Source organism: Ornithorhynchus anatinus, chromosome 3 (genome assembly GCF_004115215.2).
Source record: "Ornithorhynchus anatinus isolate Pmale09 chromosome 3, mOrnAna1.pri.v4, whole genome shotgun sequence".
Taxonomy (NCBI): domain Eukaryota; kingdom Metazoa; phylum Chordata; class Mammalia; order Monotremata; family Ornithorhynchidae; genus Ornithorhynchus; species Ornithorhynchus anatinus.
Window position 1 is genome coordinate 5,281,964 of NC_041730.1, and position 27,414 is coordinate 5,309,377.

General features: G+C 52.9%; 1 protein-coding gene across 3 annotated transcripts in view; it reads left to right on the forward strand.

Moving 5' to 3' along the window:
• EHBP1L1 (EH domain binding protein 1 like 1) overlaps positions 1-26,720 on the forward strand; it is a 31,214-nt gene extending 4,494 nt beyond the window's left edge. The window contains exons 3-19 of one of the 3 annotated variants that reach the window (XM_029060467.2): positions 261-356; positions 1,028-1,081; positions 1,312-1,490; positions 2,059-2,201; positions 2,819-2,914; positions 3,105-3,381; positions 3,816-5,661; positions 6,244-6,401; positions 7,131-7,179; positions 8,541-9,662; positions 19,916-19,967; positions 20,224-20,297; positions 20,828-20,951; positions 22,110-22,209; positions 22,421-22,494; positions 22,822-22,936; positions 25,379-26,720. In XM_029060467.2, coding sequence (XP_028916300.1) covers positions 261-356; positions 1,028-1,081; positions 1,312-1,490; positions 2,059-2,201; positions 2,819-2,914; positions 3,105-3,381; positions 3,816-5,661; positions 6,244-6,401; positions 7,131-7,179; positions 8,541-9,662; positions 19,916-19,967; positions 20,224-20,297; positions 20,828-20,951; positions 22,110-22,209; positions 22,421-22,494; positions 22,822-22,936; positions 25,379-25,478 — 4,659 coding nt within the window. In that variant the 3' untranslated portion in view covers positions 25,479-26,720. The remainder of the gene's footprint in view (positions 1-260; positions 357-1,027; positions 1,082-1,311; positions 1,491-2,058; positions 2,202-2,818; positions 2,915-3,104; positions 3,382-3,815; positions 5,662-6,243; positions 6,402-7,130; positions 7,180-8,540; positions 9,663-19,915; positions 19,968-20,223; positions 20,298-20,827; positions 20,952-22,109; positions 22,210-22,420; positions 22,495-22,821; positions 22,937-25,378) is intronic. The other 2 variants (XM_029060469.2, XM_029060470.2) reach the window with 2 other exon arrangements.
• The last annotated feature ends 694 nt before the right edge of the window (positions 26,721-27,414 follow it).

A 27,414-nucleotide genomic window follows, 5' to 3' on the forward strand; every position in this document is an offset into this window, starting at 1 on the left:
GGGTTGTAGTAGGAGAGTAGCGAGTTGAAGTAGGAGGGGGCAAGGTGATTGACTGCTTTAAAGCTGATGGTGAGAAGTTTTTGTTTGATGCGGAGGTGGACGGACAACCTCTGAAGGTTCTTGAGGAGTCGGGAAACATCTGGGCAGCAGGGTGAAGTATGGACTGGAGTGGGGAGAGACAGGAGGCAGGGAGGTCAGCCAGGAAGTGGGATCAAGGCGGGTTAGGGTCTGGAGCCAGGGCTCATGGCCGTCTGTTCCAGGCTCACAGCTGGCAGCCCGGGATCAAGAACCCCTACCGGGGCATGGTGGTCTGGATGGTGCCCGAAAACGTGGACATCTCTGTGACCCTCTATAGGGTAAGGTTCCCTAACCTGGCCCAGACTCAAGACTCAAGCGGTGCATTAACCTGGATCCCAGCCACCCCAGGAAGCACAGGGACTATGGCACGGCCTAGACATGGACCCTGACCTGGCTCAGACATGGACGGTGACACAGCTCGGACATGGACCCTGACACAGCACAGATACAGACCCTTGTCAGGCACAGAACTAGGGCCCGACATGGTTGACACCCAGAACCTGATGCGGGTCAGATTCGGGCCTAACCCAGCAGAGAAACAGGGCCTGACAGCTCAGATATTTACCCTGACACGACATGGACACGGACACTTGCCCAGCATAGAACCGAAGCCTGGCACGGTGTAGACATGGACTCTGACATGGCCTAGACAGGGTCCCTGACATGGTATAGACACTGACTCTTACCTATCCCAGAGCCAGGGCCTGACACGGCTCAGACGCGGAGCTTAACACGGGTGCTGACCGAAGCTGACCCGGACCCAGCCGCAGGCTCTCCCCAGGATCCCAGCCTCCCTCCCACCTGGCTCCATCCCCCAGTCCCGAAGTCCCTCTGCTTCTCCAGTCACTCGCTTGCAGAACCCTCAACCTGAAGCCTGCTATCCCCCCACTGACCTTCCTTCTCCTTCCCGGGACCCCAGAGCTGACCCCGTTTCCTCTCTGGCCTCCAGGACCCCCACGTGGAGCAGTATGAGGCCAAGGAGTGGACATTTGTCATTGAGAATGTGAGTGACTGGAGGGGTGGCCGGCGAAGCCGGGGAGGGGGGAGGCTGACCGGACAGGGAGGGAGGGAAGGAGGGAGGGAAGGAGAGACAGAAGTGGGGAGGGCAGGTTGAGGAAGAAGAGACTTTGGGGAAGGAAGGGCTGGGGGTGGGGGAAAATGGGGGGTGGCTGAGGGGAGCAGCCCTGCCGCCACTCAGTAACCCCGGTATCTCTTCCCTCTCCCCCCATTCAGGAGTCCAAGGGGCAGCGGAAGGTGCTGGCCACTGCTGAGGTGGACCTCTCGCGCTATGCGGGGCCCGTTCCCTCCCAAACGCCTCTACGCTTGAAGCTGAAGCCCAAGTCCGTGAAGGTGTTGAACGCGGAGCTGAGCTTGACGCTGTCCGGGGTGCTGGTCAGGGAGGGCCGGGCCACGTGAGTCCGCCCCCGCCTCCCCCTCCCCCCGGGATCCCTGCCCCAAGGGCCCCCGAGACTCCCGCAGAGATCCCCCTCCAGCCCCCTCCGGGGACTTCGTGAACCTTCCCCCTGCCGCCCGGCCCGGAACTCCGGCCCCCAGGGAAACCCATCTTCCTGTGATCCTTTCCTCACCAGGGACCCCCTCGACACCCCCTCCAGGCCCCGGACCCCTGCCCCCAGGGACCCCCACGACCCCACCAGAGATTTCCCTCGAGCCCCCACCAGGGACTTCGGGACCCGACCCCCATTTTGGAACCCGGCCCCCTAGGTCCCCATCTTCCCAGGACCCTCTTTCCGCCAGAGACTCCCCTTAACCCTCCCTCCCCCGATCTCTCCCCTGGACTCCCACCCCCCGATGACCCTCCCTCCTGGGACCCAGCCCCCCACCCAAGACCACTCACCCGACTGCCCGGAACCTGGAACATTGGGACTCTGGGCCCCCTGCCCCAGCCCCATGGCCACAACCCCCCCCCCCCCCGCAACCACCTGCCCGCCCCGTGACTTTGTGGCCTCTGGTCTCCTACAGGGACGATGACATGCAGAGTCTGGCCAGCCTGATGAGCGTGAAGCCCAGCGACGTTGGCAACCTGGACGACTTTGCCGAGAGCGACGAGGAGGAGCCCCAAGGCCACGGGCCTCCCGAAGCCCGGGCTAACCTCCCCCATCCAGGTGGGGGACCATCCTCCAGCCCTCCATCAAGGCTCTCCACCTCCTCAGACCTCTCCATCCTGCCTGAGGCCCAATGTTTCTCAGTTAATCAATCAATCGTATTTATTGAGCACTTAGTGTGTGCAGAGCACTGTACTAAGCCCAGTGCAACAGAGTTAGTAAACGTGGTCATCATCATCAATGGTATTTATTGAGCGCTGTGTGCAGAGCACTGTACCGAGTGCTTGGGAGAGTAAAATGCAATTGAGTTGGTAGACGTACCCTGCCCACAAGGGGCATAACAGTCTAGAGGGGACCAGCTTCCCCCCCGGCCATTCTGCCCTTCCACCCAACCCGAGCCCCTCTTCTCCAGGGTTCTGCAGGCAAGGCCTTCCCCACTGCCTCTCCGTCTCTTTCTCCCTCTCTTTCTCTCCCTCCCTTTCTCTGCCCGTACCCATCTCTGTTCCATCTCCGTCTCTGTCTTCCTCTCTCCTCCGCCTCCATAGGTCGGAGTCTGGCCCTGAGGTTGGGGTGTTACCCAGGTAGGACCCCGGCTCGGTCTTCCTGAGGGGGCTGGCCTGAGCGGGCCCCCTAGCCAGGTCTAACTCTCCCTTCTCCCCCACCTCCCCACCTTAAAGCTGGTGGCCCGGACACCTCCAGGGAGCTGAACACTCTGAGAGAGGAGGAAGAGGATACAGGCCAGCCTGGCTCGAGAGAGACGCCCACGAAGAGAGGTGGGGGCGGCTGGAGGCTGGTTCTGGGAGGGGAGCAGGGCCTTGTGGGGAAATGGGGGTTTGGAGGAGAGGAGTCCATAAGGGAGATGAGGAGCCTGGGTCCAGGGCGAGGAGACTTAGGAGCGGCCGGGAAGGGGCCCAGAAGGACCTGGTTCTTCCTCACCTCCCTGCCCTTCCTCCCCTACCGCAGCAGCGGCCCCAGCGATCCCCACGGCTCCCGCCCGGTCATCCCGGGCCCCAGCAGCTGAGGGGGATGGCCAGAGCAGCGAGAAGCCAGCCTCATCCCCTGTAAGTGCTCCGGCCCCTGTCCCCCCGAGCAGGGCCTCCCGGGGCCAGGAGGGCCAGCGAGGCAAAGGGCACGAGGGCCCGCCGAGCTCGGGTGAGCAGCCTGGGGCCGAGGCTGCAAGCGAGGGGGGCAGGGAAGCCATCGAGGCCTGGGCGTCCCCAGGACCCCCTCCGGAAACCAGGTGAGCGCCACCCAGGGATGGGAGGCCGGACCCCGGGGTGGGGGGCAGGGCCCCGGGGGGAAGCAGGGCCGGGGAGGGCAGTGGGTGGGTGACTCAGGGCCCCCGCCCTTGCCCGGCTCGCCTACGCTCTGGTTCTCTGCCACAGCTGCCCCCTCCTCCGGGCCAGGAAATGCCACTTCCTCTCTCACTTCCCCTTCAGACGCCTCTGGCGCCAGGCCGCCACTGCTCCAGGCCCCCTGTCCTCCCCCACGCCCCCACTGCCCACTCTAGTTTCCTCCTCTCGCCCTCAACTGGTTCCCCGAAGGAGACCCTGGGTTTGGGGGGCCAGAGCCAGGCTCGGGGGGCCAGGCCCTGGAGGGGAGCACGTGGTAATCTTTCCCTGTAACAACACTTTGCCCTCTCTCTCTTCTCTTTCTCTGCTCCCCCCTCCCCAGGTCCAAGTGGCAGCTCCCTGCGGTGGCCCCCCGGTTCCGAAAAGCCTCTGACGCCCACCAACGTCGGCCCCCTCCACCCAACGAAAACGGGGTCCCCGGGACTGAGGGGGGTTGCTTGGGACTCCATCTCAGGGAGGGCGAGGAGCCGATCCGAGGGGTCACCTCTGGGGACGAGTCTCAGGAAGGGGCACCTCAGCTCAGAAGGGAAAACCAGGGTGGGGCGGAGGCCAGGAAGGACCCTCGGAGAGGGGAGCAAGGAGTCTCCAGCCAGGAGAGGGATGGGGCAGAGGCCAGGGGCAGAGGCGAGGCCCTGCCTGGTGGGGCGGAGGGAGTCACGAGGGCCTGGGAGGGTGGGGCGGGGGCAGCTGCCGGCCAGCTGCCTTCGGGCCAAAACCAAGGCCCCGGGGCCGGCGCCCAGACAGAAGAAGCCGAGGCCGAGGCCGGGGGAGGGATGGGGGAGGAGATGACGGCGGGAGAGGCGAGGGCCGGATGGGAGCCCGCTGCAGGCCAGGCTGGGGCTGGAGGCCGGGCAGCCGCGGCTGCCCTTGAAGGAGCCCCCGTCCAGGGGAGCAGGAGGGCAGAAGCAGGGGCGGGCCAGGCCGAGGAGAGGAGTTCGGTAGGGAGGGGGGGACTCTTGAGGATCCCCCTGAGCCCAGCTGAGGGGTGCCTGGGGGTCCCCGTGAGCTCCTCTGAAGGGAGCCCGGGCGTCCCTATGAGCCCGGCTGAGGGCTTTCCGGCCCAGGACACCGGGGATGCAGAGGAGGGAGCCGCAGGACAGTGGATGCGGCGCTCTCCGGGCCGGCCTCAAGGAGCTGGGGAGGGGCCGGAGGGGGCGGGGTCTGGAGGAGCAGGGCCCGGGCCAGAAGGCCGAGGCCCCTCCGAAGCGGCTCCCCAGAGGGCGGGGCGGGATCTTTCAGCAAAGGACGGGGGGAGAGAAGGCCCTGGGCGAGACTCGGAAGGGCTGGGAGCTAAGGGAGCTGCTGGGGATGGGGTTGAGAACCTGGCCGAAAGAGGCCTAGACCAGGAGGAGGGAACGGATGGAGCCTGGGAGAGAGGGGATGGTCTCAGGAAAGGGTCTGAAGAGACTCCTCAAGGGGCAGGGCCCCGGGGAGCAGGGACAGAAGAGGTGACACAACCTGAGGTGGCAGAGGCAGGGGAGGAGATCTCACCTGGGGAAGTAGAGGCAGCAGGGGAGACACAACCTGGGGGAAAAGGGACAGGGGAGGAGAGTCAGCCTGAGATGATAGGGACACGGGAGGAGAGTCAACCTGAGGTGACAGGGACAGGAGAGAAGACAGAACCAGAGGCAGGGGAGAAAGGAGAGGAGACGCAGCCTGAGGTGGTAGAGACAAGGAAGACTACACAGCCCGAGGTAATAGAGGCAGGGAAGGAGACACAGCCCGAGGCAATAGAGACAGGGAAGGAGACCCAGCCTGAGGCGACAGAGACAGGGAAGGAGACACAGCCCGAGGCGATAGAGACAGGGAAGGAGACCCAGACTGAGGAGGCAGAGACAGGGAAGAAATCAGAGGCTGAGGTGGCAGAGACAGGGAAGGAGAGACAGCCTGAGGCAGCAGAGAGAGGGAAGGAGATACAGCCTGAGGGAGCGGGGGCGGCCCAAACTGTACCAGCTGCCTGGGCTGCTCTGGCCGAGGAGTCCGGAACCCCTGAAGTAAGGGAGCCCAAGCCCTCAAGCCCTCCCCGAGCTGCTCTCTCCACGGTGGGGAAGGAGGGGGGGTTCCAGGGCCCTCCTGCCCCTTCCACGCCGACATCCCCTGCCCAAGAGTGGCCTGAAGAGGATGGGAGGCTCCAGGGCTGGGGCTCAGAGCCTTCCCCGAGCACCAAGGTAGGGACTGTGTCCCCCTCGCCCCCCACCCCCTGCCCCCAGGCCTGCTGCTTCCCACTAACCCAAGAGGCCAGGATGCAAGGGGGAGGGGCGGAGCTAACTAGTGTGACTCTGCTGCATGGATCTGGGCCTTGTAGAGGTGTCCCCTCCCTGGGTTGGACGCTCCCTGGGACTCCCACCTGCATGGGGTCCCTCTGCTCCCGAAGCTGAGCTCAGTCAGGAGAGCAGGGCCCCTCCATACCACTGGGGACCAGTGTGACCTGATGGGACTTGCCTCGGGAGGCTCTGACCCAAACCTTTGGTGACGCTCTTGGTGTGGGCTGCTGGTGAACTTTGACGTCGGATCTGGGCTCTCGGATGGTGTTGGCTGTGTCCACCAAGCCGGTCCAGGCACCCCGTGGCCTGGCCGATCCAACCGGCCAGCAGGAGGCTGGAGAGGATTGGAGATTGGCGGCTCGCCCCCTTCGCCGGGTGATCTGGGCCCCACTGGTCTCTCCCCAGGATGGGGGTGTGCGAGGGCGGGGCCTGCCGGGACCACCCCCCCAGCCCCTCCCTGTCTTTGTTCTCCCCTCACCCCCGCAGGCCGCAGCCACATTCATCAGCTCCAGTCAGTCCCTGCTACAGTGGTGCCAGGAGGTCACCGCCGGCTACAGTGGGGTCCGAATCACTAACTTCACCACGTCCTGGCGCAACGGCCTGGCCTTCTGTGCCATCCTGCACCACTTCCACCCGGACAAGATGTGAGGCCCCTGAGGAGCGGGTGGAGAGAGGGAAAAGTTGGAGACTTGGGGGAAGCAGCACGGCTCAGAGGGAAAAGCCCAGGACTGGTAGTCAGGAGACCGGGCCTCTGATCCCAGCTTTGCCACTCACCTGCTGGGCGACCTCGGTCAAATCACTTAACTTCTTTGGGCCTCCATTTCCTCAGGAGTAAAATGAGGATTCAGAGCCCAGGTCTGTGAGTCAGAAGGTCATGGGTTCTAATCCTGACTCTCCCGCTTGTCTGCTTTGTGAGCTTGAGCAAGTCACTTTGTTTCTCTGTGCCTCAGTTACCTCATCTGTAAAATGGGGATTGAGTTTGTGAGCCCCATGTGGGACAGGGACTGAGTCCAACCCGATTTGCTTCTTATCCACCTTGGCGCTTACTACATTTCCTGGCACACAGTAACTATTTAAACACCACAATTATTATTACCTGTTCTCCCTCCCCTTTACACTCTGAGCCCCTGGTGGGACAGGGATTGGGCCTGGATCGTATCTATCCTAGTGCTTAGTACAGTGCTTGACACATAGTAACGTCTTAACTAAATTAATGCCACAGTGATGATGATGATGATGATGATGATTGGAAGGGAGAGGGGCCAAACCGAGGGAAGAGAAAGGCAGAGCCACGGCAAAATGGAGTGAGTAGGTAGAACATGGAGAGGGTGCGGTTCTTCGTGACATCTGACCCCAGTTCTGTTTTCCTGCAGTGATTTTTCCTCCCTGGATCCTCTCGACATCAAACAGAACAACAAACAGGTGGGTGGGACTGGGGGGGAAGGTATCGAGTGATCCTGGGAGGGCAAGTCCAAGGGCGACCAAGGCCAAGGGGCTCAGTTCACCCTGGCCCTAGGATGCACAGGGGAGTGTATCTCCCCTGGATCTCTCCCCACCTTCAGAGCCTTATTAAAATCACATCTCCTCCAAGAGACCTTCCTCTACTAAACCCCCATTTCCTCTTCTCCGACTCCCTTCTGCATCACCCTTGCACTTGGCTTTCATTCCCCTTGATTCTATTTATTGCTATTGTTTTTGTCTGTCTGTCTCCCCCATTAGACTGTAAGCCCGTCAAAGGGCAGGGTCTATCTGGTACCGATTTGTACATTCCAAGCGCTTAGTACAGTGCTCTGCACATAGTAAGTGCTCAATAAATACTATTGAATGAATGAATTAATTCATTCAATCGCATTTATTGAGTGCTTACTGTGTGCAAAGCACTGTACTAAGCGCTCGGGAGAGGATAGTATAACAGTGAACAGACACATTCCCTGCCCACAATGAACTCACAGTCAGGAGGGGATTTGTACCCTTTATTCACCCCACCCTTAGCCCCACAGCACTGATGTCCATATCCATAATTTATTTATATTAATGCCTGTCATCCCCCTCTAGATTGGAAGCTCTTTGTGGGCAGGGAACGTGACTACCAAGTCTGTCATAGCATCATCTCCCAAGGCCTTGGTACAGTGCTCTGCACGCCGTAAGTGCTCAGTAAATCTAGTTGATTGATTGAGTGGGTGGTTGTGCTAATGGAGTACGCTAGGAGATCCCCTCGTAGCCCCTTGATTAGGGCTAGAAACATGCTTAAGAAAACCCCTTCTGAGTCTGGAGGGTTTCTAGGCCCTCCTCCCATCAACCGGCTCGGGAGAAGATGGTTTCTAGGAAATTCCTACCTACCGCTTTCTGAGGGTCAGCTCCAAGCGCAGGGATCATGTCCACCAACTCTATCGTGTCCTCCCAAAAGCTTAATTTAACACTCTACATGCAGTAGGTGCTCAATAAATACTACCTCTAGACTGTAAATTTCTTGTGGGCAGGGACCGTATCTGCCAACTCTCTTAGTCAATCGTATTTATTGAGCACTTACTTTGTGCAGAGCAGTGTACTAAGCGCTTGGGAGAGTAGAGTATAACAATATAACCGACACATTCCCTGCCCAGAGCAGCCTAGAGAGGGAGAGGGACATTAATATGAATAAACTACCGAAAATTAAATAAATTCAATTGTTAACTTGTACTCTCACAAGTGCTTACTACAGTACTCTGCACAGTAAGTAAGCACTCAATAAAAACGATGGATCGATTGATTGACTCCCGCACCTCTCTGTCCCCTCCTTTCAGGCCTTTGACGGCTTCGCAGCCCTGGGTGTCTCGCGCCTGCTGGAGCCGGCGGACATGGTACTCCTAGCTGTGCCGGACAAACTGATCGTCATGACGTACCTCTGTCAGATTCGGGACTTCTGCACTGGCCAGGAACTGCGGCTGGTCCAAGTGGAAGGTGAGGGCCGGGCCAGCACCTACCGCGTGGGTGTCACAGAGTCTGACCTGCCAGAGTCCCTGGGCTCCTGCCACCTGGCCCAGCGCCTTCGAGAGCACGGATCAGAGGTCATGGCCGCAAGAGATGCTGCGAGTGAAGCAAAAGATGCTGGGAGCAAGACCAACAAAGCTGCAAAGGATTCAGGGATGAATGCCAGCAAAACAGCAAAGGATGCTGGGAAGGAGGCCAACAAAACAGCAAAGGAGGCTGGGAAGGAGGCCAACAAAACAACAAAGGAGGCTGGGAAAGAGGCCAACAGAACCACAAAGGATGCTGGGAAGGAGGCCAACAAACCTGCCAAGGATGCTGGGAAGGAAGCCAACAAAATTGCAAAGGATGCCAACAAAAGTGCGAAGGATGCTGGGAAGGATGTCAACAAAGTTGCTAAGGATGCTGGTGCAAAAACCGAGAGTGATGCTAAGGGAGCCGGAGAGGAGGCAGAGAGAGATGGCATTTCAGCAGAAAATGCTGGGGTCAGGGTACTAGCTGCCAAGGGTGATGGCAGAGCAGTTCCAAAGGATACCGGGCAGGATCGTAGTCCAACGGCAATGGATTCTGGGATGAACACCAACACTACCAAAAAGGATGCTGAGGTTGATGTCCAAGAGGTTGCCAAAGATGCTGGGAGCAATGACCACGTGACCTTAAAGGATCCCGGGAACGATGTCAACTCAGTCAAGGACTGTGGGAACCCGGGCCCACCAGAAGGGCTGGCGAATGGGGCGGTGGGGCCAGGGGCAGGAGTGCGATTGAGGCGGTCATCGATGAACGGAGAGGCTGGGGTCGGAACGGGGCCCACCCCCCCGCCGCGGGCCCACGGCTCCTTCTCGCACGTGCGGGATGCCGACCTCCTGAAGAAGAGACGCTCCCGGCTCCGGAGCAGCTCCTCCTTCTCCGTTGATGAAGTGGACACAGGCGGAGCCTCGGTAAGTGGGGGGGGGGGGGGCGGGGAGAGGGTGACCTTCACGGGCAGGGATGCTTCCGCCTCCCAAACTGACCGTGGGAAGAGGGTGACGGTGGGTAGGAAAGTGCTTCTTGTGGGCAGGGAACATGGCTAAATATTATTTCACGTGCTTAGTACAGTGCTCTGCACACAATAAGTGCCCAGTAAATACCATTGATTGATCACTGGGGAGGGAAATGGGGAAAGGAACCCGTCAATCACTCTGGGCCAGCAGAACAAGCCTGGGCCTCAGTGACAGAATTTGCTTGTACAGTGCAAGGCACATAGTAAGCACTTAACAGATGCCACTACTATTATTATTATTATTAATAAGAAGAATAACAATCATGGATAACAATTATTATATGATAATTGTGATATTGTATGATGTGTGAATTATGTGTAATGTATGAAATGTGTGAATTGTGACTATGATAATAATTATTATTATGGTATTTGTTAAGCACTTATTATGTGCCAGGCACTGTACTAAGTGTTGGGTGGATAGAAGCAAATTGGGTTGAACACAGTCCCTGTCCCACGTGGGGCTCACAGTCTCAATCCCCATTTTACAAGTGTGGTAAATGAGGCACAGAGAAGTTAAGTGACTTGCTCAAGGCCACATAGCAGACAAGTGATGGAACCGGGATTAGACACGATGACCTTCCGACTCCCAGCCCCGTGTTCTATCCACTATGTCATGCTGTTTCCCACTTGCCTGCTGGCTGAACTTGGGCAAGCCCCTTTGCTTCTCTGAGTCTCGGTTTCCTCTTCTGAAAATGGGAATTAAGTACCCTTATTCAATCAGTCTATCAGTGGTACCTATTGAGCGCTTACTGTGTGCAGAGCACCATACTAAGCTCTTGGGAGAGTACAGTACAACGTTCCCCGCCCCTAAGGAACTCACAGTCTCGAGCGGGGGACAGACATTAAAATAAATAAATTACGGTTGTGTCCGTTAGAAATGAATCCTGCCCTGGGGGATGTGGGGATATATAAAGGCCTTTGTTCTTGCCTTGGAAGCTCTCCCAGCCTAAAGGGGTTGGTGGGACAGATCTAGAGGCACAAATATGATGATGATGATAGTAATAATGATAATAGTAACAATAACAAAAATAATAACAGTGGTATTTGTAAATTGCTTACTCTGTATCAAGTACTGTGTCAAGCTCTGTGGCAGATACAATGCGTTTGAACCCCAAGGACTGTGTCCCATTTGATTACTTTGTATCTGCCCCAGCGCTTAGCACAGGATTTTGCACAAATAAATAATATTAATCAGATCTAACAGGGCTCATAGCCTAAGAGAGAGGGAGAACAGATATTTTATCCCATTTTATAGGTGAGGAAACTGAGGCTCAAAGGGGTCAAGTGCCTTACCTAAGATCAACCAGCAAGGCCAGAGATAGAGGTAGAATTAAAACTCAGGTCTCCTGACTCCCTTCCCTTGGCTTTATCCAGTAGGCCTCAGTGCCTCCCAGCAACCCATTCACACACCCTTCCCATAAAAGCACAAACTTCAGCAAACTAAACGTTCAGGCCAGAGATCAGAGCAGGCACAGAAGTTCCTTTAATTATGGAATGGGGAAACATGGCTCGAATGGTTTTGTAGAAAAATGATCTGGGCAGCAGAGTGAAATATGGACTGGAGTAAGAAGAGACAGGAGGCTGGGAGGTCAGAGAGGAGGCTAATACACAGTAATCAAGGTGGGTTAGGATAAGTGTTTGGATTAACATGATAGCAGTTTGGATAGAGGAAAGGGTGGATTTTAGCAATGCCGGGAAAGCGAACTGACAGGATTTGGTGACAGATTGAATATGTTGGGTTGAATGAGAGACCTGAGTCAAGAATAACCCTAAATTTACAAGCTTGTGAGACAGGGAGGATGGTGATGCTGTCTACTGTAATATGAAAGTAAGGGGGAGGGCAGGGTTTGGGTGGGAAGTTAAGGGGTTCTGTTTTTGAACATGTTCAGTTTGGAGTGTCAAATTTAGAGACATTTAAGGAAGTTAAAAACTCATAAGAATCGGCATGGCCTAGTGAATAGAGCACGGGCCTTGGAGTCACAAAGACCTGAGTTCTAGTCCTAGCTCTGCCACTTGTCTGCTGTGTACAAGTCACTTCACTTCTCTGTGCTTCAGTTACCTCAACTATAAAATAGGGATTAAGACTGAGCACCATGTGGGACATGGACTGTTGTCTAACCTGGTTAACTTGAATGTCTCCTAGCACTTAGTACAATGCCTGGCACATAGGAAGCACTTAACAAATACCATTTAAAAAAAGGTGTCAGTGGAACATCCACAGAGAGATGTCCCACAGGAGAGAGATAAGGTCTGGAGATGTAGATTTGGGAATTGTCTGCATAGAGACAGTAGTTGAAGCCATGGGAGCGAATGAGTTCTCCCAGGGAATGGGTGTAGATGGAGAATAGAAAAGGACCCAGAACTGAACCTTGAGGGACACCCTCAGTTTGGGGGGTGGGAGCCCATGAAAAAGATAGAGAATGAGCAGCCAGAGAGATAGGAGGAGAACCAGGAGAGGAGAGTGTCAGCAAAGCCAAGGTTAGATGTTTCCAGGGGAAGGGGTTGGTCGACAGCGTTGAAGGCAGCCGAGAGGTCGAGGAGGATTAGGATGGAGTAGAGGCTGTTGGATGTGACAAGAAGGAAATGACTGGTGACTTTTAAGAGGGCAGTTTCCGTGGAGTGATGGGGGCGGAAGCCAGATTAGAGAGTGTTAAGGAGAAAATTGGAAGAGGAAGTGAAGACAGCAATTGTAGACAACTCGCTTAAGGAGTTTGGAGTGGAATGGTAGGAGGGAGATGGGGTGATAGCCAGAGGGAGCCAGTTAGGTTAGAAGAGGAGAATATTCCAGGAAGTTGTCCTATTAGTAATGGGTGTGATATCCCTTCCTAAATGGTGTTTTATTAGAAGCAAAGTCTCCGAGCCCTGAGACAGGCAAGAACTGTGGTCCCATGCCCTTCCCCTCAGGGGCAAAGAGATCCAGCAATCACCCTCCGAAACTAAGGAGCAGTGTGGCCTAGTGGAAGTAACGCCGGCCTGGGAGTCAGAGGACCTGGGTTCTAATCCCAGCACCACCACCTGCCTGCTGTGTTATATGAGCAAGTCACTTCATTTCTCTGAGCCTCTGTAGGAATAGTAATAGTAACAGAAGCAATAATAATAATAATATTGTTGGTATTTGTTAAGCGCTTACTATGTGCCAAGCACTGTTCTAAGTGCTGGGGTAGAGAGAGGGTAATCAGATTGTCCCACATGAGGCTCCCAATCTTCATCCCCATTTTACAGACGAGGTCACTGAGGCCCAGAGAAGCGAAGTGACTTGCCTAAAGTCACACAACTGACAGGTGGCGGAGCTGGGATTGGAACCCATGACCTCTGACTTCTAAGTCCGGGCTCTTTCCACTGAGCCACGCTGTTTCTTTATTAAGGGTAGTAGTAGAAGCAGTAGTAGTGACAGTGGTGGTAATAGTGGTAGTAGTAGAAGCAGTAATAGTAGGAAGCAGCGTGGCTCAGTGGAAAGAGCACGGGCTTGGGAGTCAGGGGTCATGGATTCTAATCCCAGCTCCGCCGCTTGTCAGCTGTGTGACTTTGGGCAACTCACTTAACTTCTCTATGCCTCAGTTACCTCATCTGTCAAGTGGGGATTAAGACTGTGAGCCCTCATGGGACAATCTGATCACTTTGTATCACCTCCCCCAGCGCTTAGAATAGTGCTTTGCACATAGTAAGCGCTTAATAAATGCCATTATTATTATTAATGATAGGGGTAATAATAGTAGAAGCAGTGATAGTAAGGAGAGTAGTGGTAATAGTAGTAGGAGAAGCAGTAGTAGTTGTAGAAGCAGTAGTAGTGGTAATAGTGGTAGTAGTAGAAGCAGTAATAATAATGATAGTAGTGGTAATAGTAGTAATAATAATAATAATGTTGGTATTTGTTAAGCGCTTACTACGTGCAGAGCACCGTTCTAAGCAGTAGAAGCAGTAGTAGTTGTGGTAATAGTAGTAGTAGAAGCAGTAGTAGTAGTAGTGATAGTAGTGGTAATAGTATCGAGAAGCAGCGTGGCTCAGTGGAAAGAGCCCGGGCTTGGGAGTCAGAAGTCATGGGTTCTAATCCCGGCTCTGCCGCTTGTCAGCTGGGTGACTGTGGGCAAGTCACTTCACTTCTCTGGGCCTCAGTTCCCTCATCTGTAAAATGGGGATTAAAACTGTGAGCCCCACCTGGGACAACCCGATCACCTTGTATCCCTCCAGCGCTTAGAACAGGGCTTTGCACATAGTAAGCGCTTAACAAATACATTAAAAAAAAGAAATACCAACATTATTATTATTATCATTATTATAGTAGTAGCAGAAGAGGTAGCAGTTGTGGTAACAGTAGTAGTAGAAGCAGTAGTGGTGATAGTAGTGGTAATAGTAGTAGTAGTAGCAGAAGCAGTAGTAGTGGTAGTAGTAGAAGCAGTAGTAGTAGTGGTAATAGTAGAAGCAGTAATAGTGATAGTAGTGGTAATAGTAGTAGTAGTTGTTAGTAGGAATTACTGAGTATTTTAATAAGTACTTGGGAAGTACAGGGTAATGAAATGACAAGTTCCCTGCCCACCAGGAGCCGTCACTCTAATGGTGGGAACAAACTGAAAAACATAGAGGGGTCAAAAATAAATACGTGAAGTGTATAGCATTACATGAGGGCTAAGGAAGGTTTATATAGCCAGTCAATCAATCAGTGGTATTTATTGAACACTTATTGTATGCAGAACACTGTACTAAGCACATGGGAGAGTAACACCACAGAGTTGATAGATACGTTCCCTTGCCCGTTAGAAGCTTGCCGTCTACTGGGGGAGACAAACATTAATAATAATAATGGCATTTGTTAAGTACTTCCTATGTAGAAAGCACTGTTCTAAGTGCTGGGAGGGATACAAGGTGATCAGATTGTCCCATGTGGGACTCACAGTTGTAATCCCCATTTTACAGATGAGGTCACTGAGGCACAGAGAAGTGAAGTGACTTTCCCAAAGTCACACAGCTGACAAGTGGCAGAACTGGGATTAGAACCCATGACCTCTGACTCCCAAGCCTGTGCTCTTTCCAGTGAGCCACACTGCTTCCCTTACATTAAAATAAATTAGGGATATGAACATAAGTGCTGTGAGGCTGAGGGTGGAATGAATATCAAGAGTTTAAAGGGTTAGATCCAAGTGCTTAGGTGGCAACAGAAGGGAGGAGAATGGGAAATGAGGGCTTAGCCGGGGAAGACCTCTTGGAGCACATGTGATTTTAGTAAGGCTTCAAAGGTGGGGAGAGTAGTGGGCTGTCAAATATGAAGAGGGAGGGAGTTCCAGGTCAGAGGGAGGATGAGGGTGAGGGTCTGGTGGCAAGATAGCAGCGTGGCTCAGTGGAAAGAGCACGGGCTTTGGAGTCAGAGGTCATGGGTTCAAATCCCAGCTCTGCCTCTTGTCAGCTGTGTGACTGTGGGCAAGTCACTTCACTTCTCTGTGCCTCAGTTCCCTCATCTGTAAAATGGGGATTAAGACTGTGAGCCCCACGTGGGACAACCTGATTCGCTTGTGTCTACCCCAGCGCTTAGAACAGTGCTCTGCACATAGTAAGCGCTTAACAAATACCAACATTATTAAGATAGATGAGATTGAAATCAAGTGAGTAGTTTGGTAATAGGGGAGTGAAACATATGGATTGTTTTGTATTCGATCAGTGAGGTAAGGGAGAAGGTGCGTGTCCCCTTCTAGACTGCAAGCTCACTGTGGACAGAGAATGTGCCTACCAACTCTGTTCTATTGTACTCTCCCAAGCACTTAGTGCAATGCTCTGCACATAATAAGCGCTCACGAAATACCACTGATGATGATGATGATGGTGTCCGATGAGAAGCGACACAAGGACTCCCAGTGGAGGATTTTGAGAAGAGAGATGTGGAGCCAGATTATCTATCAATCAATCGATCGATGGTATTTATTGAATGCTTAGCAGGTACAGAGCACTGAACTAACTGACTAACTGCTTGGGAGAGTGCAATACAACAGAGTGGGTAGACACATTCTCTCCCACAAGGAGCTTCAGAGCACAGACTTGGGAGTCAGAGGTCATGGGTTCTAATGAGGGCTCCGCTGCTTGTTAGCTGTGTGACCTTGGGCAAGTCACTTAACTTCTCTGTGCCTCGGTTACCTCATCTGTAAAATGGGGATTAAGACTGTGAGCCCTACATGGGACAACCTCATTACCTGGTATCTACCCCAGCACTTAGAACAGTGCTTGGCACATAGTAAGCGCTTAACAAATACCAACATTATTATTATTACAGTCTAGAGCAAAAGACAGACATTAAAATAGGTTACATATGGACATTTGGGGCTGAGGGCGAGGTGAATATCAAGTGCTTAAAGGGGACAGATCCAAGTTTTTGGCGATGCAGAAGGAAGAGGAATTAGGGGAAATGAGGGCGTAGTGGGGGAAGGCCTCTTGGAAGAGGTGTGATTTTTAGGAGGGCTTTGAAGGTGGGGAGGATGGTGGTCTGTCAATTATGAAGAGGGAGGGAGTTCCAGGCCAGAGGCAGGACATGAGCGAGGAGTTGGCGGAGGGATAGATGAGATCAAGGTATAGTGAGTAGGTTGGCTTTCGAAGAGCGCACTATGTGGCCTGCAGTTGTAGTAGGAAATCACAAGGTAAGATAGGAGGGGGACAGCTGATTATACAATCCAGGCTGGACTCAAAGGCTGAGGGGGTCAAATACAAACAGAAGAAGACTGGGAGTCAGAGTGGACCTAAAGCTGGATCTGGGTCAAGTCCACAGACCAGTTGTTAGAGAAGGTATCACAGGGGATGAAGGACTTGACCCAGACCACAGGCCTGGGAGTCAGAAGAACCTGGGTTCTAATCCTATCTCCTCCATTTGTCTGTGTGCCCTTGAGCAAGTCACTTCACTTCTCTGGGCCTCAGTTCCCTCACCTGTAAAATGGAGATTAAGATTGTGAGCCCCACATGGGGCATGGACTGAGTCCAACCTGATTAATTTGTACCTACCCCAGCATTTAGTACAGTGCCTGGCACACAGTAAGCACTGTGTGCCATTCTAAAAAACAAAAACCAGCGTGGCTCAGTGGAAAGAGCACGGGCTTTGGAGTCAGAGTTCATGGGTTCGAATCCCAGCTCGGCCACTTGTCAGCTGTGTGACTTTGGGCAAGTCACTTAACTTCTCTGTGCCTCAGTTACCTCATCTGTAAAATGGGGATTAAGACTGTGAGCCCCACGTGGGACAACCTGACTCCCCTGTGACTACCCCAGCGCTTAGAACAGTGCTCGGCACATAGTAAGCGCTTAACAAATACCAACATTATTATGAGAAGCAGCGTGGCTCAGTGGAAAGAGCACGGGCTTTGGAGTCAGGGCTCATGAGTTCGAATCCCAGCTCTGCCACTTGTCGGCTGTGTGACTGTGGGCAAGTCACTTCATTTCTCTGTGCCTCAGTTCCCTCATCTGTAAAATGGGGATGAAGACTGTGAGCCTCATGTGGGACAACCTGATTATCTTGTATCTACCCCAGCGCTTAGAACAGTGCTCGGCACATAGTAAGCGCTTAACAAATACCAACATTATAAAAACAAAAAACAAAATAGTCAATCGTATTTACTGAGCTCTTAGTATGTGCAAAGCACTGTACTAAGTGCTTGAAAGAGTACAATTCAACAATATAACAGACACATTCCCTGCCCACAAAGAACTTACAGTCTAGAGGGGAAGACAGACATTAATAGAAATCAATAAATTTTAAGTAAATAAATAAATTTAAGCCCTTTAAGTTGTAAAGGGCCCACTCCACTTGGCTCTTTCCTTCCATTCCTCTGTCCTGGGTCAGGAGCTGAGCTGCCTAAGCCTCTCCAAAGCACTCTAGGTGGAGTAGGTCACTTGGAACCAAGATTTTCTGAAGGCAAAGCCACCCCAGGCTTCCGTTCTCAAGGTAAAGACACCAGGCCTCTAGATTATAAGCGTGTTGTGGGCAGGGAACGTGTCTACCATCTGTTGTATTGTTATATTGCATTCTCCTGAGCGCTTAGTCCAGTCCTCTGCACACATTAAGCGCTCGATAAATACAATTGATTGATAGGCCTCGGACTGAGCCCCCCTTTTCCCTCTGCTCCCCCTCCACCTTCTGCTCCTCCCCTTTCCCCCTTCCCTTCCCCTCAGCACTGTGCTCATTTAACTTCTCTGTGCCTCAGTTACCTCATCTGTAAAATGGGGATTAACTGTGAGTCTCACGTGGGACAACCTGATTACCCCGTATCTACCCCAGCGCTTAGAACAGTGCTCTGCACATAGTAAGCGCTTAAAAACCAACATTATTATATATTATTTATTACCCTATTTATTTTGTTAATGAGGTGTACATCCCCTTGATTCTATTTATCGTGATAACATTGTCATGTTTTTGTTTTGTTCTGTTTTGCTCTGCTGTCTGTCTCCCCCGATTAGACTGTGAGCCCATCATTGAGCAGGGATTGTCTCTGTTGCTGAATTGTACATTCCAAGCTCTTAGTACAATGCTTTGCACATAGTAAGCGCTCAATAAATACTATTGAATGAATGGAGATGGGATTTTAATAAGACTTTCAAGGTGGAGAGAGCGGTGGTCTGTGGAGAGATAGGCAAGATCGAGGTATATTCATTCAATTCATTCAATCCATTCAATCGTATTTATCGATCGCTTACCATGTACAGAGCACTATACTAAGCGCTTGGAAAGTACAATTCAGCAACAAAGAGAGACAATCCCTACCCACAGTGGGCTCACAGTCTAGAAGGGGGGAGACAGATATCAAAACAAGTAAACAGGCATCAAAGCGAGTAGGTTGTTGTTACAGAAGCCAAGGGTGCAGGCTGAGTTATAGGGATCAGTGAAGTTCGGTAGGAGGGGGCGAGCCGATTGAGGGCTTTAAATCCATTGGTAAGGAGTTTCTGTTTGATGCGGAGGTAGATGGGAAACCACGTAGGATCTTGGGGAGCAGGGATATGTGACCTAAACAATTTTTTAGAAAGATGATTTGGGCAGTAAACTAGGGATTGGAGAGGGGAGAGACAGGAGTCAGGGAGATCAGTAAGGAGGTTGAGGCAGTAATCGAGCCCCAGTGGGGAAGGAGCTGAGCTGAGCTGAGATATGCCAGGAACCTAGTCCCAGGAGCTTAATCCCAGGAGCATGGGACTATGTAACAACCCCCACCCCCCTCACTGCTGATTGGTAGGTGTGACATTGAGGGTAGGGTGGGAGAGGGCTGGGGAAGGGGAGGAAGGTTTTTTTCCATTTCTCTCCCTGATGTCCCCTGAGAAAAATTTTCTCAGACCCAGTGAGATCTCTGGGGGCCAGTGTCCTGTTACTGACCATGGGATTGGGAGGGGGTTGGGGAGCGGGTGGAGAAGGCAGTGGATAGCAAGCAGGAAGCATGTCCGGGTGTTAGGGTTAGGATCCCTCTGACTTGGCTTGGGTTAGGTTTAGGTTCCTCTGCCTTGGCCTGGAATAGGGCCTCTTTAGCTGGGCCTGGGTTAGGGTTAGGGATAGGGTGTCCCATCCCTCCATCTCTCCCCCCTGCTTGGGCTTGACCTGGGTTAGGGTTAGGGTTAAGATCCCTTGGCTTGGCCTGGGTTAGGTTAGACTTCCTCTGATTTGGCTTGGATCAGGTTCATTCATTCAGCCATTCATTCAGTTATATTTATTGAGTGCTTACTGTGTGCAGGGCACTGTACTAAGTGCTTGGGAGAGTACAATAGAACAGTAAACAGATTCATTTCCTGCCCACAATGAATTTACAGTCTAGAGGTTTAGGTTAGGAACTCTCTGGCTTGACCTGGGTGAAGTCTAAATTGGGATTTCTGGTTTGGCTTAGATTAGGGTTTAGGGTTAGGGTCCCTTTGGCTTGGTCTGGGTTAGGGTTAGGTTAGAGTTCCTCTGGCTTGGCCTTGGTCAGGTTTAGGTTAGGATCTCTCTGGTTTGGGCTGGATTAGGGTTAGGGTTAGTGTCCCTCTGGCTTCCCCTGTGTAAGGGTTAGGGTTAAGGTCCCTCTAGCTTGGCCTGGGTAAGGGTTAGGGTCCCCCTGGAAGCACTGGCTACTGGTCAGGACCCAACCCTGCCTCTGGCTCTCAGTTCTCTCTGCCCTCCCACCTCACCAAAAAACCCTGCCTCTCAAAAGACCCCCTCTTTTTCCACAGGACACCATCAGCCCGGAGTCTGGGCCTGCCCCTGCCCCTCAGAACCCTGCAGGTAGGCACAGTTAAGGCCCTGTTGGGTGGATTGATATATTCCCTGAGATCTTGAGAACAAATTCCCAGACCTTGATTTCCAGGCCACTCCTGTGAGATAACTGGGTTTTAGGGGATCAAGCCAGCCTCACCACGCCCCACCTCCCACCTCCCCCATTCCCCATCCTGGGGGTTGGCAGTACCCCGGCCTTCAGGACATGGAGGGGGCCATCTTCCCAGGCTAGGGTGAAGGCATTAAGGTGAACCTCTGTTTCCAGAAGGAACCCCCGAGGCCGCCGAGCCCCCGCTGAGCCCCGGCTCCAGTGCCAGCCCTGGAGAGGAGGCTGTGATGGTGAGGAGGACGGGCATACCAGCTAGACCCAGAGGGGCCAGGGAAGGGAGTTTCTTGGGTCTGAACTGGGGGGAGAGGCCTGGGCTATGGGTTGAGGGGCATAGGGACACTAAGGGATCCTGGGGATTCTGGAGGAACAATCTTGTATTTACTGAGCGCTTACTGTGTGCAGAGCACCGTACTAAGTGCGTGGGAGAGTAAGATATAACGGAGCTGGGGGAGATGGGGTCCCGGGTTGGGGAGGAATAAAAAGGCTGATGGCCTTACCTGAGGCTGAAACCCCTTTCCCCCCCCCCCCCCCCTTCCTCTTCCCTCCTCTTCCCCTCCATCCTCTTTCTCTCCCCCCTCCTCTTCCCTTCCTTCCTCTTCCCCTTCCCTCCCTCTTCTCCTTCCCCTCCTCCTTCTTCACCTCCCCCACTTCCCCTTCCCTTCTCCTCCTCCCCATCGGTCCCTCGCCTTCCCCTCCCTCCTCTTCCTCTGCCCCCCTTTCCTCTTCCCTGCTCTTCCTGTCCCCTCCGGGGGCATCTCAGCAGCGATTCCAGGACACGAGTCAGTACGTGTGCGCCGAGCTCCAGGCCCTGGAGCAGGAGCAGAGACAGATTGATGGGCGAGCTGCCCAGGTGGAGATCCAGCTCCGGAGCCTCATGGAGACAGGTACGGGGCCGGATTTGGCACAGAGCTGGGCTGGGGGACCCACACATCTGCCCACCCCCACCCCCACCCCCCACCACAGCAAGGCCCAAAGCATCAATTTGGAGGTGGGGGGGGGTCTGCCACTACCTGCTATTCAGATAGAAAATTGCCTGCTGAGGCTTTTTTTAAAAAATTCATTCATTTAATCATATTTATTGAGCCCTTACTGTGTGCAAAGCATTGTATTAAGCACTTAGGAGAGTACAATATAAGAATAAACTGACACATTCCCTGCCCACAATGAGTTTATAGTCCAGAGGATATTTTAATGGAATTTGTTCAGCGTTCACTATGTGTCAGGCACTGTATTCAGGGCTAGGGTAGATACAGGCTGATCAGATTGGACACAGTTCATGTCCTACATGGGGCTCGAGCCCAGGATAGATGGATAGAGCCCAGGTTTGGGAAGGACTTGGTTCTAATCCCAGCTCTGCCATTCGTCTGCTGTGTGATCTTGAGCAGGTCACTTCACTTCTCTGAGCCTCAGTTCCCTCATCTGTAACTTAATTTCTCTGGGCCTCAATGACCTCACCTGTAAAATGGGGATTAAGACTGTGCCCCATGTGGGACAGGAACTGTGTCCAATCTGATTATCTTTTATCTACCCTAATGCTTAGCACAGTACTTGACACATAGTAAGTGCTTAACAAATACTATCATCATTCTTCTTATTATTAATACCTGTTCTCCCTCCTGGACTGTGAGCCCTATGTGAGACAGAGGGCCCTTATCTGGCCTGTTGATCTTATATCTACCCCAGCCCTTCAAATAGTGCTTGACACAGAGTAAGGTACTTAACAAATACCCTAGGAGTCAGAAGGTCATGGATTCTAATCCCAGCTCCACTATGTGTCTGCTGTGTGACCTTGGGCAAGTCACTTCACTTCTCTGTGCCTCAGTTACCTCCTCGGTAAATGGATATTGAGACTATGAGCCCCAGGTGAGACAGGGACTGTGGCCAGTCCGATTTGCTTGTATCCTCCCAGTGCTTAGTACAGTGCCTGCCACATAGTAAGTGCTTGATAAATACCATAATTATTATTAATTATTAAATAAGTAGAAGGCAGGGGGAGGTTCCCCAAAGCCTCAGCTCCTTACTGACCCATGCCTGGATTCCAGGTGCGAACCGGCTCCAGGAAGAGGTGCTGATCCAGGAGTGGTTCACTCTGGTTAATAAGAAGAACGCTCTGATCCGGAGGCAGGACCAACTACAGCTACTGTAAGTCCCCCACCCCTGCCCCTGCCCCTCAGGGAACAGAGTACCTCCCCCAATGTTTTGGGCCTCCTTCCCACTACAGATCTCCAAATCTAAGTGGACCAATATTCCCCGACCCTGGATCACAGTTGATTCTCCCCGACCTCTGATCACCCTCTGGAGGCCTCTCCCTTTTCCCTCTACCCCGCCACCGACACCTTTCTTCCTGTTGCAGAATAGAAGAGCAAGACCTGGAGCGGAGATTTGAGCTGCTGAGCAGGGAGCTGAGGGCCATGCTGACCATCGAAGGTGGGTGTGGGAGTGACCAGAAGGGGCCGGGGGGTGGCCAGGCTCTGGGCTTAGGACCCAGTGGCCTGGGGTCGCTCAGGAAGGTGGATGGAGTTGGAGTGGGGAAAATGGTGCATCTCATCTGTGGATATTCTGGGTGCTCTGCAATACTGTAATATCAATAATTGTCATATTTGTTAAGTGCTTATTATGTGCTAGAAACTGTACTAAGTGCTGGGGGTGGATAAAAGCAAATACACCCCATTGTGCTCTCTCAAGAGCTTAGTACAGCACTAAGCACACAGTAAGAGCTTAATAAATCCGATGGATTGATTGATCACTCCCCAGACTGGCTGAAGACAGCCGCCCAGCAGCACCGGGAACAACTCCTGCTGGAGGAACTGGTGTCACTGGTCAACCAGAGAGATGAACTGGTGCGGGACCTGGATACTAAGGAAAGGATGTGAGTAGGGGCAGGGGGGACGAGGATGGGGAGGGGCAGCAAGGGGAGGGGGCGTACATAGAAGACTTGCACACAGGGAGGAGGGATCCAATGCCCCAGCCCAGCGGAGTGAGGTGATAATGGTGTTTGTTAAGCGCTGACTCTGTGACAGGCACTGTACTAACTGCTGGGGTAGATTAATTCGTTCATTTATTTGTTCAATCTTATTTATTGAGTGCTTACTGTGTGCAGAGCACTGTACTAAACACCTGAAAAATACAATTTAGCAATAAAGAGAGACCATCCCTGCCCACACCAGGCTTACAGTCTAGACGGGGGGAGAGACAGACATCAAAACAAGAAAACAGGCATCAATATAAATAAATGGAATTATAGATGTGTACCTAAATACACAGTGTTCTGGGGTGGGGAAAGGGGGGTTGAATAAAGGGAGCGTGTCGAGGCGATACCGAGGGGAGGGAGAGCTGAGGAAAAGGGGAGCTTAGTTTGGGAAGGCCTCTCGATGCAAGATAATCAGGTTGACCACAATCCCTGTCGCATATAGGGCTCACAGTCTCAATCCCCATTTTACAGATGAGGTCACTGAGGCGCAGAGAAGTAAAGTGACTTGCCCAAATGGTGGTGCCGGGATTAGTACCCAGGTCCTTGTGACTCCCAGGCCTGGGCTCTATCCAATAGGCCACACTGCTTCTCAGGTGGCAAAGTGGCAAAACAGATTGGGTTCACATGGCCAACAAGTCCTCATCCTACCCCTCTGGCTCTGTCCAAACAATCCAATCAGGACTGGGAGAGGGGTAATTGATGAAGAATGAAGGCAGCAGCCCCAAACACGCACGGCAGCTCCAGTGCAGCAACCTCAGGGAGGAACGAGGGGCACAGCAGCCAGGAGGGGCTGGAAGCAGAGGTGGAGCTCACGTCAGAGGCAGGGAATGTATCTGTATGTTACATTGTTCTATTGTACTCTCCCAAGCGTGCAGTACAATGCTCTGGGCACAGTAAGCACTCAATAAATATGATTGATTGATGGGATGCTTTCATTTTATTGAGAGCAGTGTGGGCTAGAGGACAGGGCACAGGTCTGGGAATCAGCAGGACCTGGGTTCTAATCCAGGCTCCACCACTTGTCTGCTGCGTGACCTTGGGTAAATCACTTCCCTTCTCTGGGCCTCAGTTCTCTCATCTGTAAAATACGGATTAAGGCTGTAAGCCCCACGTGGGACGGGGACTGTGTCCAGTCTGATCATCTTGCATTTACCCTAGTGTGCGGAACAGTGCCTGGCACATAGTAAGCCCTAATAAATAATGTTAAAAAATAATTGAGGTGCATCACAGGTTAATCCTTTGGCAGTGGGCAGGGCTTGATGGCACAGGGGGTGCAGCCAAGGGAATGTGGGGATGGGATGATGGGGAATCAGGGGCTGAGGGGTGGAGCCAACCGGATGTGGGGGCAGAGCCCTGGGAGTCAGGGGTTGAGGGGCTGGAGCCAACAGGATGTTCATTCATTCAATCGTATTTATTGAGAGCTTACTGTATGCAGAGCACTGTACTAAACACTTGGAAAATACAATTTGGCAACAAATAGAGACAATCCCTACCCAACAACAGACTCACAGTCTAGAAGGGCGGAGGCAGGCAACAAAGCAAAACAAGTAATACTAATAATAATGATGGCATTTGTTAAGCGCAAAGCACTGTTTTAAGCGCTAGGGAGGATACAAGGTGATCAGGTTGTCCCACGTGGGGCTCACAGTCTTAATCCCCATTTTACAGATGAGGGAACTGAGGCCTAGAGAAGTGAAGTGACTTGCCCAAAGTCACACAGCTGACAAGCAGCGGAGTTGGGATTTGAACCCATGGCCTTTGACTCTCCAGCCCATGCTCTTTTCACTGAGCCACGCAACAATATAAATAGAATTTTAGATCTATACACATCATTAATAAAATAGAATAATAAAAATGTACATACATACAGAAGTGCTGTGGGGTTGGGAGAGGGCTAGGGGAAAGGGGTAGAGCAGAGGGAGGGAGTAGGGGCGATAGGGAGGGGAGGAGGAGCAGAGGAAAAGGGAGGTTCAGTTTGGGAAGGTCTAGAGTCAGGGGCCGAGGGGTGGAGCCAACAGCAGTGTGGTTTAGTGGCAAGAGCACCGGTTTGGGAGTCAGAGGATGTGGATTCTAATTCTGATTCCACCACTCGTCTGCTGTGTGACCTTGGATAAGCCACTTAACTTCTCTGCACCTCAGTTACCTCATCTGTAAAATGAGGATTAAAACCGTGAGCCCCACGTGGGACAACCTGATTACCCCAGCGTTTTGAACAGTGATTGGCATATAGTAAGCGCTTAGAAAGTACCATAATTATTATTGTTATTATCACAGGAGGTGGGGGTGGGGGCCCCGGGAGTCAATTGACGAGGGCCTGATGGTTAAGGTCTTCTTTCCCAGAGCCCTGGAGGAGGACGAGCGGCTGGAGAGGGGCCTGGAGCAGAGGCGTCGTAAACTGAGCCGCCAATTTAATCGGCGGGAGCGGTGTCTGCTGAGCTGAGGCCGAGGCAGCCTGGAGAGGGGCGCCCGGTCCCCCAATTTTCCTAAGGGTGGGGGCCCACCTTGTAAGAGGATGCCCAGACTGGGTTTTTTTATTTTCTGATCAGATATCTGGGGGGGCAAAGCATCCCCCCGCTCCCCGTTGCTGTTGCCAAAGGTCCCAGGGGGTTCTTGGCTCTGGCTGGACCCCTGGAATTCCCTCCCTTTACACCAAAGGGCACCTAGCGGGTGGTCCGGGCTAGGGAGCAGAGGGGCGCCCCGGTTTCTGGGTCAGCGGAGGGGACATCCTTTCTGGATCCCCACCAGTCTCCTTTCCAACTCCTAGGGGGAGCTGGGATCTGGCCCTCTTCCCTCCCGTGAGCCCCTTCCCCCCAGCTCTGTCCTCCGACCCCACCAACTACCCTCCACCTCGAACTTGACCTCCAGCGGGACCCTCCCTTCCATTCCTTGCCCAAATCCCTCCCTGGTCCTGTCCCGCTCCTCCTTCCCACATCAGGCCTCGCCTCCGGCTCCCGGTTTCCCCAGGGACTTGTGGTCCTGGGAATTCTTGGCCCTCCTGGGAGCAAGAGGTGGCGCCCGTGGATGGGCCTGCGGTCGGGGCGGGAGATGGGGATAGGGGAGGATGGTGGAGATTTGCAACAGGTCCGGGAGGCCCCTTCCTCCTGCCCAACCTCTGAAACACTGGGGGAGACTCAGCCCGCCCCCCACCACTCGTTGAAAGGGGGAAAAACAAGCATGTGCCTGGATCCCGCCCCGCTTGGGGCCTGACACCTAAGGAGAAGACCCTGCAACGGAGGCCGGGCTGAAGAGGCCGAGAACTCGACGCCCAACAACTTGGGCCAATTTGGGCCAGGGGCCGCCATTGACCTCCCCCACCCCCACCCCTAATCCAATGCTGTATTTATTTATGTGTGTGAGTGTGCGTGTGTGAGTACGAGGGAAGGGGGCGGCGAGCCTGGGAGCCACCATAAATCACATGGCTCCCTGGGGCCTCCCCCAATCCTCTCCCATCCCCCAGGGAGGAGGGGACATGTCAGCAGGGAGAGGTCGGTCCTAAGGTGGGAATGCGACTGTCGGCCCAGGCCCGGCCTCCTGGGGAAGGAGGTGATGATAAATGGTGGCCAGACAGATTAACCAGTTTGCCAGCTCGGGCCGCTCCCGCAGTTCCCCCACGCCAGGGTGGGTTTGTGGAATATTCTGGAAGAGACTTTGTGAGCAATAAAGCCAGACGTGGACACCGCAACTCTCATCTGATTATTATCAAGTCGTTCTAATTCACAGCGACTCTATGAATCTATTTTCTCCAGAACATCCTGTCTTCTTCCATAATCCGTAACCTTCTAACAGTTCTCTGTTTCCGCTCTTATGGTCTCTCTCCATCTAGCTGCCCGTCTGCCTCTTCCATGTTTTCCCTGGACTTTTCCTAGCATTAGTGACTTCTCCAGAGAATTAGCGCTCCTGATTATGCGTCCAAAAATGCTCATCTAAGTCGAGTCATTTGGCCTTCTGAAGGCTACTTTGGCTTTATTTGCTCCAAAATCTTTTTGTTTGCTTTTCGGGACATTCATGTTATTGGAAAAAGCCTTCTCCAACAGCAAAAGAATCGGTGCTGTTTCTATTCTGTTTTTTCACCATCCAGCTTTTGGGTTCATTAATTGTCACTGGAAATACCATAAAATTGACAATTTGTATTTTTGTGGCAATTGTTGCACCAGCATATTTATCCCAGCTCTGCCACTTAGCTGTGTGACTTTGGGCAAGTCACTTAACTTCTCCGTGCCTCAGTTACCTCATCTGTAATATGGGGATTAAGACTGTGAGCCCCACGTGGGACAACGTGATTACCTTGTATCTCCCCCAGCGCTTAGAACACTGCTTGGCACATAACAAGCTCTTAACAAATACCATTATTATTATTATTATTATTTCATGACTTT